The following is a 16079-nucleotide window of genomic DNA, read 5'->3' on the forward strand; positions in this document are numbered from 1 at the left end:
GATCATAAGAAAATTTAAATTACGTAATATTCTTATGGGTTTTGACTGTCTGCAATGAATTCTCCATTTTCAGTTTCTCCAGCAAATCCCATAGTTTTCAAAGGGCCCATATTTTGTTGTTCCCCACATTAGCTTCTTCTGTTGGCTGTTTTATAAAATGGTTTATAGTTTGGAATTCCAGGTTCAGATGCTATTTAGAGGTAGGTGACTATCTCAAACACCTCTTCTCTCTCTTCTTTGTCTAATCTTTATTGACCTTGGTCTCCCAGATACATGTCCTGACTCAGAAGGAGAGAAACAAGTGGTTAATGCATGGTGGGCATAGGAAGATGAAGAAAGCAAGATAGATCTGCAAGATGGGAGAAGGAAGTATTGCCCTTATGTACAGCTGCTTGATCATTGTAAATTTCACCCTTGATATTAGTAGCACCCAGCTCTGGAACACACAGGGGTTTCACACTTTCTTATGAATAAACTCCCCAATCCTCAGGTAGACAATTGAGACTTTTGAAATATGGCCTATGGATTCTTCTTTTTGGTCTCTGCTCTCACTTTCATGCTTTGTCCCCATTGTTCCCTCTGTTGGACATGCCCTTTCTCCATTTTGGCCACTCCACTTCTTATCTGTCACTCCAGGCCAAGGGGGCAGAGATTTCCCTAGTTGTTTTCTCTTACATCCCAGTTTTGGAGTTAACATGTTCCCCTCAGCATTCCTTCTAAAATATTTTGTCTTTATCTCCAGTTTAGCACTTAGCATATTTCAGCATGTTTATTTCCAGAATTCTAGGTATTTGTGTTTGTGTGCATGTCATTTCCTTTCTTATGTCCTTAGAAAGTTGACGGCAGGGGCTGCTCTATATTCATCTTGATGTTGCTCTGCCTTCACAGAACCCAATGTGATGATTCACACATAGGAGGCATTAAATGATATTTATTAAATGAGAGAGTAAAGAGAGGAATACATGGAAGGAGGGTCAGATGATGTCAAAAAGGAGGAGCAAGAGAACACCATTACTATCAGCCAAGGGAGTGTGGGTGAGAGTATTATGGGTGAGATTGAGGAATTGCAGTTCAGTCGTGAACAAGATGTTGACACTAAGAGAAAGTGGAACTAAGGTATGTGTGAAACTGAAGAGACAGCTATTTGCTTAGATATTTGGTCACACCCTCTTCTCCTCCTGTTCACTCCTCCCATCAACTTATTCATAAATCAATGGTCATATGCTTTGCTTTTTTTGAATTTAATACTTGGGAAATCCATGAGAAATAATGTCTTACTATAATGTAAAGTAGTGCTCTTATCTGTGAGAAAGCTAAGAGGACAAATATATGTCCTGGGTAACCATCACAATAAAGAATTTAGGAGAATGATCTACTGACTGGTCTCTGTAACTTGTTTCTCTTCATTTCCATTACCCCTCCCAGGGTATCTCTAGATTTTTCACCCATTCCTGATGGTGTTTGAGGATGAGATGGGGAGAATGCAGCTTCTGAATTCCTTGTTTTATTTGCATACCTCCCCCCTACTTAATAGTATACACTTAGCACACATAATGTCCTTCCATGTGTAAAATCTTCTCTGCCTCCCACCCCCAGGAACAGATGCCTCCAGCATCCAGTCACTTTATTTGCCATGTTGCTCATCACACTGAACTGTGAGAGTGTGCTTATCACACATTAGCCTGTATGAAGGTACAGATATTGTTTTAAATCATTAAATCTGACCCAACATCAGAGTGTCTGGCTCATATGGGCTCATTAAAGAGTTGTTGAGTGAATATATACAAGCATGAAGGAATGAATAATATAGTAAAATAATCACTTCTCTTTAGCTTGCTTGAAATTACTTGGCTTCTCTTACCTTTGGGTTTTTACTTTTTGAGAATTGTCAAGGACTTTGGGATGTTATGACTCTCTTAAGTAACAGGCAAAAATGTAATTGTATGAAGATTTAATGATATAATATCATTGCCAGCTGGCTTTAGCACTCAGGGAATTTAATAGAAAATTTGTAACATTGTCTTTAATTTGTTTAAATATTTATGAACATCACTTTTGAGAAAACATATCTGGGGTTATTGTTTTATAGAATTCATTTTGGTGTGGTTTCAATGGTTTGGTAGTTCAATGTGTTTTAATAAATTCTGCTAGAACTATCTGTAAATTCTCTGGAATCTGAGTGGGTGTCTTTTTGGATCTCATTTCTGCTTGTCCCACCTTCCACGGCCCCAGATTAAATCAGTGTGTCTGCCACAAGGATCTTGGGACATTCAGACCAGCAGTCCTCATCAGAGCTCATCATCTTCTGATATGGAGTCTAGATAATCTGTGTCAACATATAGGAGAAATCCAGAGAACAAACTGTCTGCCCAACCTGGATCCGAGAAGAGGCCATTCTGGTCAGCGAAGAAGATCTCCAGCCAGACTTCATCTTCTGGCTGCAGATAGATGACTGTGGACCCTGAAGCCACGTCATGGTTTCCTGTGTTGGCATCAAAGGTCTTTATCCGGTACTGCCCATTGTGTACTAGCCCAATTGCCAGATGCTTATTTGCCAATGTGATATCATAAGAAAAGTAATAGATTCCTGGGAAAGCACAGATGAACTTCCCTGTTGCAGGGTTGTAGTGCTCTCCTTCATTGAAGAGGACCTTGTTAAATATAATTGGTAATCTTTCTTCTGGGTAGCTGGTTGTGATGCCAACAGAAAAGGCAGATTTGAGCACGATGCTTCCACATCTACAAACACCAGGCAGCCCTGGGTCCCCTTGCTCTCCTCTGTCTCCCTTTGGTCCAGGAGGCCCAACAGGACCTACTTCTCCTTTTTCTCCCTCAGGTCCCATGGGTCCTTTCTTCCCAGTCTCTCCTTGGTCCCCTTTCTCTCCAGCAAGGCCCAGTGGTCCAGTCTTACCTCTCAAACCTTCAAAAAGAGTTTATAGTTTAATTAACAGTTTCTGTAAATATAGAGTCACAAACAACATGCCCACATACCCTAAATTGTTTTTCTCAGTCAACTTTCAACAGTATACTACTACATAATTAATATTTAAATAAATCACTGATGCACTAAAATGGAAATAGAAAAATTTCATCAAAATGTCAAGAAAATTTTCCTGAATATGTAAGAAATCATTTAAAACCTGATTAATTTAAAATAAGTAACCGTCATTTTGATGACAGATTACCTGCTGCTAAATTAGACACATATAGATAGTTATCTCTATAGGAGGAATTCAAGGAGCATGATATTATTCCCCAGAGTGAGGTCATGGGGGAAGACAGAACAAGATGAATCCTTAGAGGCTACTTAGTCTTATGTACCATTCTACTTCTATCAGGATTATTAATATTGGGTTGGCCAGAAAGTTTTGTTTGGGTTTGGAAAAACCCGAACGAACTTTTTGGCCAACCCAATAAAAAGTTAAAGTGAGATTAGCTCATATTTATTGAACATTTACAATGTATCAGGGTCAATGCTTTAGGTGCATGTATTATCTTCTTTAAGCCCTGCACAACTTTATGAACTAAGAATTATTATTACTTCCGCTGTAGATGAGAAAACTGAGCCATGGAGAAATTAGTTTGCTCAAGGAAACAGAGCTAGGGAGTGATGGAGCTGTGATCTGAACTCATGCCTGCCTGACTCTGGCATCTGAACATCTGGGGCAGTGGCCAGAGTGTCATTTGTAAAGTGCACCACAGTAAGGGCTCTTCAATATGTCATGATAACCAAACAACAGTGACTGCCACCACTGTGCAGGAGTTCATTTTTGAAGGAGAAAACTGAATCCCAGAAGGGTGAAGAAACTTGCTTCAGTAGCAAGACTAGGACTGGAATCCAAGTCTTAGCCTAATGATGTTTTTCCTTCATCAAAATGCCTCTTACTTTTGGGGCTGAAATAAAAAACCTTTCATTCTTTTTGGCTCTGCAGCTAAATGGTTGTATTATTTTAGGCAAGTCCTTTACTTTCTCTGAGTCTCCATATTTGTAGAAAATACATAAGGGCTGTGAAAGGATTTCAACAAATTCAAAATCATAATACTGGAATATTTTCTGTTTGTTCAGATATTTATATCTACAGGTCAACCATAGGCTAAATGTAGAGAAATTGTGACCATGGGTTGAAAGTGATAAGCAAAATCTATTTAATTTTTAAACCTTATATGTAATAACAGTGACTTAAAAGCATAAAAAATGTCATTCAGTTTTATGGCCAAATCCATTCCATAAATATTTTCTTGAAAAGTATCCAAATGATTGGTAATTTGTAATGCACTTTTGTAGTCAGGGAAAGCATATTGTTGTTATATTGTGTACTTTTACTCTTAACTATGTATTTGTTCTCAGGAACTTTTATTAAGCTAAACCTTTTATCTTGATAGTGCTTTGATATCATTTATTTGAATATTACACATACATCAATGTATGAATTTGATCATTTTTCAGTTATTTGGCAAATTTAGCAATGAAGTGTTCTGGATAATACAAGTTTCAGGAGAATTAAAGCTTTACCCTTAAAACATCAAGTATTTTGTTTCAGTAATTTTAGAAAGAGGTTGTGTAATAATTTATGATGCATAGAAAATGCTAATAATAAATGTAACCCGTTTTTGGTGACTAAGATCAGCATTGTTACTGGTCACAGGACCATCCTCCAGCTCTAGATGACTTTTGTTATTAAGTCGAAATTCCACTAGCCCCAGCCAAAACAAACTGGTATTTATTTCTGGAAATAAGGACATAATAGTCTAATCTTTCAGTGTTTGTTTCTTTTTGGTAGAAATGAACTATGAATACTATTTTACTATTAAATTAACTTTTGAATCAAGGACTACAACTTATACATTGTTATTTTATTTTCAATAGGAGCTAACTTTTGCTGTCTTCACCAGTGACTGATGTATCAATAAAAAAACATTTTGGCATCAGTAACAATTTCTGCCATTAAATTTCATTATGCACTGAAATTTCTTTGCCTCTATAACTTTGGGCAAGTCACTTATTGTCTTAGTTTCAAATGCCCCGTTTGTACTATGAAGAAATTGGATCTAAGCTCACTCTAAAGCCATTGGGAAAGTAGTAAACAGTGACTCAGTAGACTTGACAAGCCCTAATTCAGCCATGGATTAGTTAGGTGACTGTGAAGAAGGGGCTTTACCTCTCTGACTTTAGTTTCCCAGTTCTTGAAATGAAGGTGTTGGACTAGATTGCTTGAGGTTTCATCCTCTTGAAAATTCTTTGAGACCAAACCGTAAATACTAAGATGCAATTTTACAATGCTAGCCATGAAAAGATCTTTATAATCTCAACACTTGGATCTCTATAGCTATTTAATATTTTGAACTGCTGAGAGTTAGATAATCAGGGACTAGTGGTAATAATTTACAGTAATTCTTTCTGTTTGCATGAAGGATTTACCCTTGTGATAAAAGCCAATTAATGAAGAATGGAATGAAGGGATAAATCATTCCCCCTCCCTATTCAGTCAGACATATGCTGGGTAGAGAGGAGAATTATGGAGTGTTAGTCTATGCTTAGATACTGAAGCTTAGAGAGAAAGAATTTCTTCTTAGTTCTCCACAAAACAAGCTTACAAGGATTTTTTTCTTCAGTGCCATTTCTTTTCTCCATCCATCCATCCATCCATCATTTATGTATGTGTGCATGCATACATTTATCTAAACCATCTAATACTGATTGGTCATCCACTACATACCAGGCACTGTTCCAAGGGCTGAATGCCATTGACATGAATGACACCTGTCCTACCCTCAAGTTAGCTGTGATGACATATTATGTTGTGATCTGCAAATATGGGCCATAGCTAAGTTCATGAATATCCAAAGCCATATAATGAAGTAGAATAATCTGTTCATGAGGTGGTTCTAGTGTTATTTGAAGATATTTATATGGATGTGCATTCGCATTAAATTTTAAAAATATGCTACCACAATAATTGCTATAGACCCGTGAGGGAGACAGATATTTTTACAGAAAATTGATAATTCAGTATAATAAACTCTGTATTTGTAATTTAGAGGAGGGAAGTTGGAGAAGACATATACTTGACCTTGCCAGGGGGTTGAGGTGGATGTGGTAGGGATGAATGAGAAGACATATATGGTATTAAAGGGGAACAGGAAGCAGAAGCTTCCAACCAAGTTGTGTCCAGTTCCAGCCACATTAAAAGCTAATTCTCAAAGCCACAGGACTCTGTTATTGTTTGTAAATGAGGTGTGCTTCTCTTCATTGACCACAAAGGCATTCTTACCTTTCTTAGCTGTCATATATCCTTACTTGTGTATATGTATCAATATATATTGGATTTAAATAACTAAGGTTGGGAAAGTCTTTTTTACTTTTGAATCTCAATTTTGTCATTTGTAACATTATTATTATTATTGATTATAATTTTAGCTAATAAGGTTATGGCTGAAATTAAGTACTAAATGTAAAATTGCTGACACACAGTAAGTTCTTAATGGTGATGATGGTGATGATGTTGATAGTGACATATTGTAATCATGTGTTTCCATATTGGCCTCCCCCACCCAAATGTTTGCTTATCAAGTCAGGGACAATGTTTTGTTCATGTTTGCATTCCCTAGAACAGTGTTCTCAACTGGGGGCAATTAAACACTGCCCACCAAGGGAAAGTTGGCAATGCCATAAGACATTTTGGTTGTCACAATTGGTGGGGGATGTCACTGACATCAAATGGGATGCTGCTAAATGTCATTCAATGCACCAGATAGCCATCCCACAGTTAATAATTATTTGGACCCAAATATTATCAGTGTGGAGGTTGAGAAACACTGGTTTAGAACAATACTGGAGAGCAAGAGGTGCACAAAAATATTTGTTGAATGAAAAATGCATGAATGGATGGATGAATGAATGGATTGATGAATATGGGGGATAGCTGATCTCATATATGGTTAAAATTGTAGCAGTTACAAACATTCAATTTGCTCTGAATACATATCCATATACATATCTTTAAATAACACTAGAACTACCTCATGAAATGGATAGCTCATTTCTAGTTTATTATATGGCTTTGGATATTCACAAACTTAGCTGAGACTAATATTTGCAGATCACAGTGTAATAAATAATAACAGCAAACATTTACGGAATGCTTACTACATGGCACTTATTCTGTTGAGTACTTTGCATGTATTATCTTCCTTAATTTCACAATGACACTTACTACCCCCAACTTACAAATAAGGAAACCGAGGCTCAAAGAGGTTTTCTTCTCAAGGATGCTGTTAGTAATTGAAGATGTCATGTCTTTCTGACTCCAGTGAATGTTTCTGTGACTCCTACATTATTGCTTCTAGACACAATAAACTGAAACGGCCAGTAATATCTAACTATGATCCTGGTGTTATTATTATAGGATTTCAAACGTATTCATGATCATGATACAGCAGTAAGAGTGTTCATATGTGCTACCAAGTAGAGCCTTTGAAAGATGAAATGTAAACTCCAAATGAAAAGTTCCTTATCTGATGTTGAAAATTTACCTAAAGATACTTTATCTAGTGTTGATTAAGGGTCATAGATTCAGTAGCTTCTTATTTGCCAAATATTTTCTGCATGATAAATTCAGCAATGAATTGGTATCTAATCTTCTGAATATATATTATGATATTGTTTCATATAATACCAGTAAATCACGTGCAATGACTAGAGATGTATTTCTTAGATCTACTGACTTTTTCTTCCTGTCTTTTGTTCCACATTTTACACTCAGAAACTTGTTTTCAAAGATTGATTCCACCCAAATTTTCCTCTTTTAGGGTTAACACAGCCTTACTAGAGTTTCAATTCAGTTTACTTTGAAGGATTGCAGAATCTGGCAAGCTTCATGGGCCAATTTATTTGTGGGGAAAAAAGTGAAAATTACTGAAAGAGTAGGACACAATTGTGTTGCTGTAAAGAGCAATATGACATCTATATTTCAGCTGCTACAGGACAGATGGGAGAGTGTTGAACTAGGAAAGGTAGGCTATACAGTATTATTGTCATTTCCTTTGTGACAAGTAAGCCTTTTGTGTCTTTGTTAAGGATATGAGTGCAGAGCAGGATGGCCCCTGTGCTTTTGGCTCCTAGTTCCTGCCTCTCCTTCATCTCTCTGTCTCCTCCCCATCCATCTGTCTGTCTATCCATCTATGCTGTCTCACATGCAGCCATTGCCCGCTGGCTGTACCAGCCCAGAGGTCACGGACATCAGATGTTCTAGATGACTCCAGCTCTGCCAGTCACTAGACATGCACTTCCATCTTCAGTAATTCATTTAATCATGCTACCGCTCTGTGTTCTCATGTATAAAACGTGATCACGTCCCCTTGAAAGAGTTGTCACTACGATGCAATGAGAATGCAGGTAGAGGGTTTAGAGCAGTATCTGAAGCATAGTGAGGACTCAGTAAATTGTTACGATTAATGAAGGTGAAGTTGAGAAGGGATTTAAAGGGCAATTCTCATTAGAAAAAGCAACAAAACAAGGGAGTGATTTTCAGGTGGGGGTGACAGAGGGTTTTTTTTATGGAACTTCATTCATTACCTGCAGCCCCCTTTTCACCTTTCTCTCCTTTCCTGCCGTCTCTACCATCTCGTCCTGGAAGGCCGATCCGACCATGGGGCCCAGGGGAACCATTTGCTCCAGGGGGGCCTGGAGGTCCAGGTAAGCCAGGAATGCTACAGATATATCTTGGGGAGTAGCTGTCTCCTTTGAACTGATTACCCCGAGGTTGTCCACTCGCACAAATGGCAAAACTTGTAACATAGAGCAAGACAAACATCTTTGGCTCTGGAAGAGAAACACACGGACATAAATGCACCCTCTTAGGTGGGGTTTTTGGCATAACTGAACATGAGAATGGACATTTGCAAAAATTCACCCCAGGGCTCACCTCTCCATGTGTGTCTAAATACACTGTTTGCCCTAATAATTCCATTGAAAATTATTAGCACTTTATTGATAGAGAGTTCTCAGTGCCCCACACAAGGGTTGGTGGAGATGAAGTCAGTGAAGATTTTAAAAAATCCAGAATAAATCACTTTGTTGCATTTGCATTTTCTTTTCTGCAGGAATCAATGGTGGACTTTGAAAAACAATGTTTTGCTTTTGCAAAAGTACACATTTTTAAAAGGAAAATTAGAGATGCAAATGAATAAGATAAACATTAAAGTTATTCTCACCACTCACAGATAATTACTCTTTACATTTTGACGTATACATCCTTCTGGTGTTTTCTTCCTATGCTACAAAGAAAAGTGATGTTATGACGTTCCTGCAAGTCTTTAACTTTTTTTCACTTAACAATATATCGTGAGCATCTTTCCATGTCAAAAATTATTCATAACATTAAAAAATTGTTGCATTTGCCTCTACTATCCTTTATGTACAACATTCCCCATTATAGACATTTGCTTCCAGTTTTCTGCTAGCATAAACACCATGATAGATAGACATCTTTATATCTAATCTTTGCATGCTTCCACAGTCGTTTTCTTAGAATTTATAGGCTTTTTAAAGCAAGAGAAAGGAAGTGACATTTCCAGGAAAATCATGTTTTTCATTTGAAAATCATGTGTAATGCCAATTAGTGTTAATTGGAGTACTGTGCATGTCCTGAGTGGAGTTGTCTCAAACTTTAATTTAAAATCTGCAGGATATAATGCCCTACTGTCCCATTAAGCTGTTAGCACTGGGGCTCAATTAAAGAGCTGAGTGAAATTAAATCACACATGTTGCCACATGGTCTGAGTGAAGCAGGCAACAGATCTCTTCAGCTCTGATCTAATGGGATTTGGTTTTTCCCTCCACAAAGCCTGGCCACTGAGGATGATGGATCATTTATTAGCATCACATTTGGCATATAGGCTGAGAGGTGTGTAGTGTAGGCTTGGGACACTTGATTTTCTAGGCTAATGTCTTAGAGCTATCAGCATCTTGGGTGGGAGTATACATGTGATTCTGGGGTGGTATAAATGAGCAGTTATTGCATGGTTGGACCTATGCTTTAATAAAAAATCTGTGGAAACAACCTAAAAGTCTATCGACAGATGAATGGATAAAGAATATGTGGTATATATATATATATATATATATATATATGCATACACACACACACATACACAGTGAAATATTAGCCATAAAAAAGAATGAAATAATGCCATTTGCAGCAACATGGATGGACCTAGAGATTATCATACTATGCAAAGTAAGTCAGAAAGAGAAAGATATGATACCATATCAAATACCATATGATATCACTTATATGTGGAATCTAAAATATTTTACAAATCAACATATCTACAGAATGAAAACAGACTCACAGACATAGAGGACAGACTTGTGACTGCCAAGGGAGAGGGTGTAGGGGAGGGAAGGGTTGGGAGTTTGGGATTAACAGAGGCAAACTATTATATATAGGATGGATAAATAACAAGGTCCTACTGTATAGCACAGGGAACTATACTTAATATCCTTTGACAAACCATTATGGAAAAGAATGTGAAGAAAAATGTATATATATGTCACTTTGTTGTATAGAAGACATTAACACAACATTGTAAATCAACTATACATCAATAAAATAAAAAAAGAAATCTGTACAATGCTTAATGTATATGCCTTGTGTACACTTGCCAAAAGGAGATAATCATAACATGTGGGAAAAGCAATTGGATAGAGTTTCTTTTTTTTTTGACAGCCACATCAGAAAATTAACCAGCACACTGTACCACTTTTATAGCACCCATGAGGAAATTGTAACATCTTGGAATTAGATCCAGAAATTTGCCAGAGCATAGGAATGACAAACTGAGAAAAACATAGTGTGCACATGTAGTTCAAAATAAGTCTGATTCCTAGAAATCTAATTAGTGAAAAACTGAAGCAACTTATCCAAATATAGGCTCTGTATCCTTGACCACATCTCCATGTTACCAGTGCCCTTACCCCCCCACCAAAAAAAATCAAAGAGAACATTTTTCTATGCCCTGTCTGCTTATAGAACACAAACTCAAAATTATTTATCTTATTACTCATCTGGGATTAAGGCACGTTCTGAAAAGCCCAGCAGATCTGATAAACATTCCAGCCCTTCCAAAGGTGCCTCAGATGAAAGAAAATGGAAAGAATCTTTTATTCAAACCCTTGTCAGTTAAAACAAGACAGAATGATTAAATTGCTAGATCTTCCACCTTGCAAAAAACTGATTAGAGGAAGCTTTGAGAAGGGATTTAAAAGAGGAGAACAGATACTTATAAGGAGGCTTTTAACCAGACATGGAATGCGATGCTGTAGCTGAAGCCAGGAGCTGGTCCTAAGAGGGACTTGAAACGATCTGGTGAGAAGGTGCTTCAGGCAGTGGCATCTCAGACACTGGCGGAGTTGCTGAGAACACACATGACAATAGTTGGGGATCAGTCTATGAAGGAGCGTGTGGTCAGAGTTGAGGTTATGATGGATAGAGGATGCAAAAATTTTAAAGATGTGCTTGGGAGAAGGATGTTAATATTTCCAAGAGCCAGGCAAAGGTACTCAAAGAAAGAATAAATTAAAACAACTGAAACAAAGATATTCATTGAACAAATGGTTTGCAATTCTTTGACAAATGCACTAGAATATTGTCTGCACAGTAGTTTAAATGCTGAAAGCATTCCTAGTTAGAATACTTTGAAAGGCACTCAGAATGGTTATCCATTAATAATCCTCATCAGAATTGAGGGACGAGGTGTTGTGGCACCTGACCTGTGATGATGACATGATGGTGAGTGGCTTGGGTTGAGGCTTGGGACTCAAATCATCAGGATGACAAAGGGGTGTGGGTTATAATGGAAAACTACAGTGGCATTATCTTGTAATGGTTCTTCATTTCATTTAAAAGTCAAAAGCCTCATGGTACATGGTCTACAAGGCCCTACTTGATTGGTTGCCCACCTTTCTTACCTCCCTGACTTCATCTTCTACTCTCTTCTCACTTCCTCATCATCTGTCACACTGGATTCCTTGATGTTTCTCGAAGATGCCAGATACGCTCTGCCTTAGGGCCTTCACACTGTCTCTTCCCTCTGTCTGGAGCTCTCTTCTCCAAGATGCCTACATGTCTCCCTCCCTCATCTGCTTCTGCCTTTGTTCAAACGCTACCATTTCATTAAAGCCAACCTTCACCTCTTCATCTAACATTGCAAACGACCTTCTCCTATCCATGACGTGCCCTCTTTCTGTTCTATTTTTTTCTATTCTCCATTGTACTCATCATCCTCTAATTTACTAAATTATTCTTAATTTTATTACGCTTTTAAATTTGTAAATATCTCTATCTGATAGAATATAAGCTTCATGAGGACAGGGATCTTTGTGTTAGCCATTGATGTCTCCAACCACGTAGAATAGTGTTTAGCACAAAAAACTCAGGCTGAGGGCAAAGGAGATTTTGGGGGCGGGGAAGGTGTGATTTTTGTGGGAAAAAGACTAGATAGAAATTATGGAATATGAGAATATTACAAAAGAAAGAGGAAAGAGAGAATTTAAAGAAATATTCCTGGGGTCTATGGGTCCCTTTTGCAGTATCTGTTTGAGAAATACAGATAAAGGATTTAAGTTGTTTTAACTTTGTATAGTCTAAAGTGTTTAAAATATTTATTTTTATATAGATAAAACATGCACCTTCATAAAATTTAAAAAAGATGTGCAATGAAAAGGAAAGCTCTTCTCTTTCCTCTCAGTCTCCCAGACATGTAGGTTCCTTCTCTAGAGGCAATCACTGTTGCTAGTTTCTTGTGGGTCCTTCCGCCTGTAGGCATACTGTATGCAAATTCCTGCACCTTGCTTTTCCACTTAGCTTGGAGATATCAGTATATAGATAGAGCTGCCTCATTCATTTTTTGGTCGCTGTGGAATATCCATCGTAAGAATCTATTATATTTAACAAGTCACTTATTGATGGATACTTGGGACATTTTTATTCTTGTGATATTACAAACAATAGTGCGATAGATATTTATATGTATATTCTTTGCATGTGGTTTATGACATGAGCAGCAAATAGCTTTTCCCAGTTTGTTTTTTCACTTCATTCATGTATTTTAAAAAATCTTTTTATCTTGAAGACACTTTTGGAGGTTCAATTTCTTGTGTTTAGAAGGTCTTCCCCACTTCAAGATAATAAAAAGAATTCTCCCACTTTTCTTTCAATTTTATTTTCATTTTTTCACCTTTAAAATTTGAGCCATTGGAGTCTTTCTGATTAAAATGTGTGAGGTAGGGATCCAACTTTATCTTTTCAACACCTTGTATTAAAAAATCCATCCTTCAACCACTGCCCCACTCGTTTGTGATGAATTTGGTTATTCTGACTGGGAATGAACTATGTGAGTCATGGCTCTATACACATTACAATACTTTTAAACAGCTTTTTGAGATTTAATTTACACACCATAAAACTGACCAATTTAAGTATACAATTCAATGTACACCATAATCTAATTTTAGAACATTTTTAAAACTACAAAAAGAAACATACACATTAGCAGTCACTCCTCATACAAAATACTTTGAAATATTACATTGAATTATGTAAATTTATGCAGAATATGTGCTAAAATGTATTATTTTTTTCCACTAGTGTGCTCCTTTGGAGTTAGAAAATCAAAGCTCTGGAAATATTGTTAATTTGAACAGATCTGTCCTGGATGTTAGTTGTAAATGACTCTCTATCCTATTTTTCTGTAAGGATTATAAAGTAACAGATCTTTAATTTTTTTAAATACCCATTTTAAAAATTATAATACTTTGTGGTACTATAGATTTCAAAGCCTTCATGTTAATGTATATTTTGAATCTGTAAGGCAGGGATGTAGTATATAGTGTTTTGTAAATATTTTAAGTCATAAAACCCTTAGTTTTTGCTAAACTAGCTATGGAAAATACTTGGAGAAATACTGAATAAATCAGTGCAAAGATTCAACTTCTAGAAAATGTGCCCACAGTTTGAGAGCTTTCAGTAAATAACTTGTTTTTTCTTTATTATAAAATAAAATAAGCCCATGCATACATGGTCAACTAATACTTGACAAGGGAGCCAAGAATACTCACCAGGCAAAATATAGTCTCTTCAATAAATAAATGGTGTTGGAAAAAACTAGATATTCACATGCAAAAAAAAAAAAAAAAAAGAAATTGGAACCCTATCTCACACCACTCAAAAATATAACTCAAAATGGGTTAAGGACTTAAATGTAAGCCCTAAAATCATAAAACCTCTGGAAGAACACACAGGGAGAAAGCACTTGACACTGGTCTTGGCAACAGTTTTTTGAATATGACACCAAAAGCGTAAGCAACAAAAGCAAAAATAAACAAGTGGGACTACACCAAACTAAAAAGCTGCACAGCAAAAAAAATGATCAACAAAATGAATAGGCAACCTATGGGGGATAAAATTTGCCACTCATGTATCTGAGAAGAGGTTAATATCCAAAATACATAAAGAACTCATATAACTCAAGACTAAAAACCAAATAATCCAATTAAAAATGGGTAAAGAATCTGAATAGACATTTTTCCAAAGAGGACATATGAATGGACAGCAGGTACATGAAAAGATGCTCAACATCACTTATTATCAGGAAATTGAAAATGAAAAAAACCCCAATAAGCTATCATTTCACACCTGTTAGAATGGCCATCTAAAAAGACCAGAGATAACAAGTGTTGATGGGAACATGGAGAAAAGGAATACTGTACACTGTTGGTGAGAATATAAACTGGTACCGCCACTAGGGAAAACAATATGGAGATTCCTCAAGAAATTAAAAATAGAACTACCATATGATCCAGCAATATCACTTTTGGGTAGTATCTATCTGAAGGAAATGAAAATCATTACCTTGAAGAGATGTCTGTATTCCCATGAAAACTCTAATTCGAAAAGGTACATGCACCCCAATGTTCATAGCAGCATTTTTCACAATAGCCAAGACATGGGAGAAACCTAAATTTCCAACAACAGATGAATGGATAAAGAAAATGTGATATATATGTGTGTGTGTGTGTGTGCGTGCGCGCGCGTGCATGCGCGTGTGTGTGTCTGTGTGTGTATAAAATATACAATGGAATATTATTCAGCCACAAAAAAGAAGGAAATTCTGTCATTTGTGACAACATGGATGAACCTTGAAGGCATTATGCTAAGTGAAATAAATCAGACAGAGAAAGACAAATTATCTTGCTTATACGTGAAATCTTAAAAGCTTAACTCACAGAAACAAAGTAGAATTGTGGTTACCGGGGGCTGAAGTGTGGAGGAAACAAGGAACTGTTGGCCAAAGGGTACAAACAAAGGACCTTCCAGCTATGAGATGAATACGTTTTGAGGATCTAATGTATAACGTGGTGTCTATAATTAACAATACTGTATCATACACTTGAAAGTTGCTGAGAGAGTTGATCTCAAATGTTCTCACTACACACAAAAAATAATTACCTGAGGTGATGGATGTGTCAACTAATCTTATTGTGTTAATCATTTTGCAATACATATGTGTACCAAATCTTCATGTCATATACCCTAAACTTACACAATGTTATATGTTAGTTATATCACAATAAAGCTGGAAAAAAATTTAAAATGTAGGTGGTAGACATGTAAAATTGTCCAGCTGCTATACACAACAGTATGGTGATTACTCAAAAAATTTAATATAGAATTATCATATAATCCAGTAATTCCATTTCTGGGTATACCCAAAAGAAGTGAAAGCAGGGGCTCAAACATGTTTGTATACCCATATTCACAGCAGCATTATTCACAATAGCCAAAAGGTGGAAGCAACTCAAGTGTCCATCAACAGATGAATGGTTAAACAAAATGTGGCACATACACACAATGGAATATTATTCAGCTTTTAAAGGAAGAAATTTTTGACACGTATTACAACATGGGTGAATCTTGAAGACTTTGATGCCAAGTGAAATAACCCAGTCACAAAAGGACAAATATTGTATGATTCTACTTATATGATGTGTCTAGAATAATCAAAATTGTAAAGACAGA

General features: G+C 36.6%; 1 protein-coding gene across 2 annotated transcripts in view; it reads right to left on the bottom strand.

The window, feature by feature from the left end:
- Positions 1-1939: 1939 nt before the first annotated feature.
- Positions 1940-16079, bottom strand: part of C1QTNF7 (C1q and TNF related 7) — a 136420-nt gene continuing 122280 nt past the window's right edge. Inside the window, exons 2-3 of one of the 2 annotated variants that reach the window (XM_065877875.1) lie at positions 8576-8821; positions 1940-2920 (exon numbers count right to left, since the gene is read on the bottom strand). In XM_065877875.1, the coding sequence (XP_065733947.1) occupies positions 2289-2920; positions 8576-8821 (878 nt within the window). In that variant the 3' untranslated portion in view covers positions 1940-2288. The remainder of the gene's footprint in view (positions 2921-8575; positions 8822-16079) is intronic. The other variant, XM_065877876.1, reaches the window with a different exon arrangement.

This window comes from Phocoena phocoena, chromosome 5 (genome assembly GCF_963924675.1).
Source record: "Phocoena phocoena chromosome 5, mPhoPho1.1, whole genome shotgun sequence".
NCBI lineage: Eukaryota > Metazoa > Chordata > Mammalia > Artiodactyla > Phocoenidae > Phocoena > Phocoena phocoena.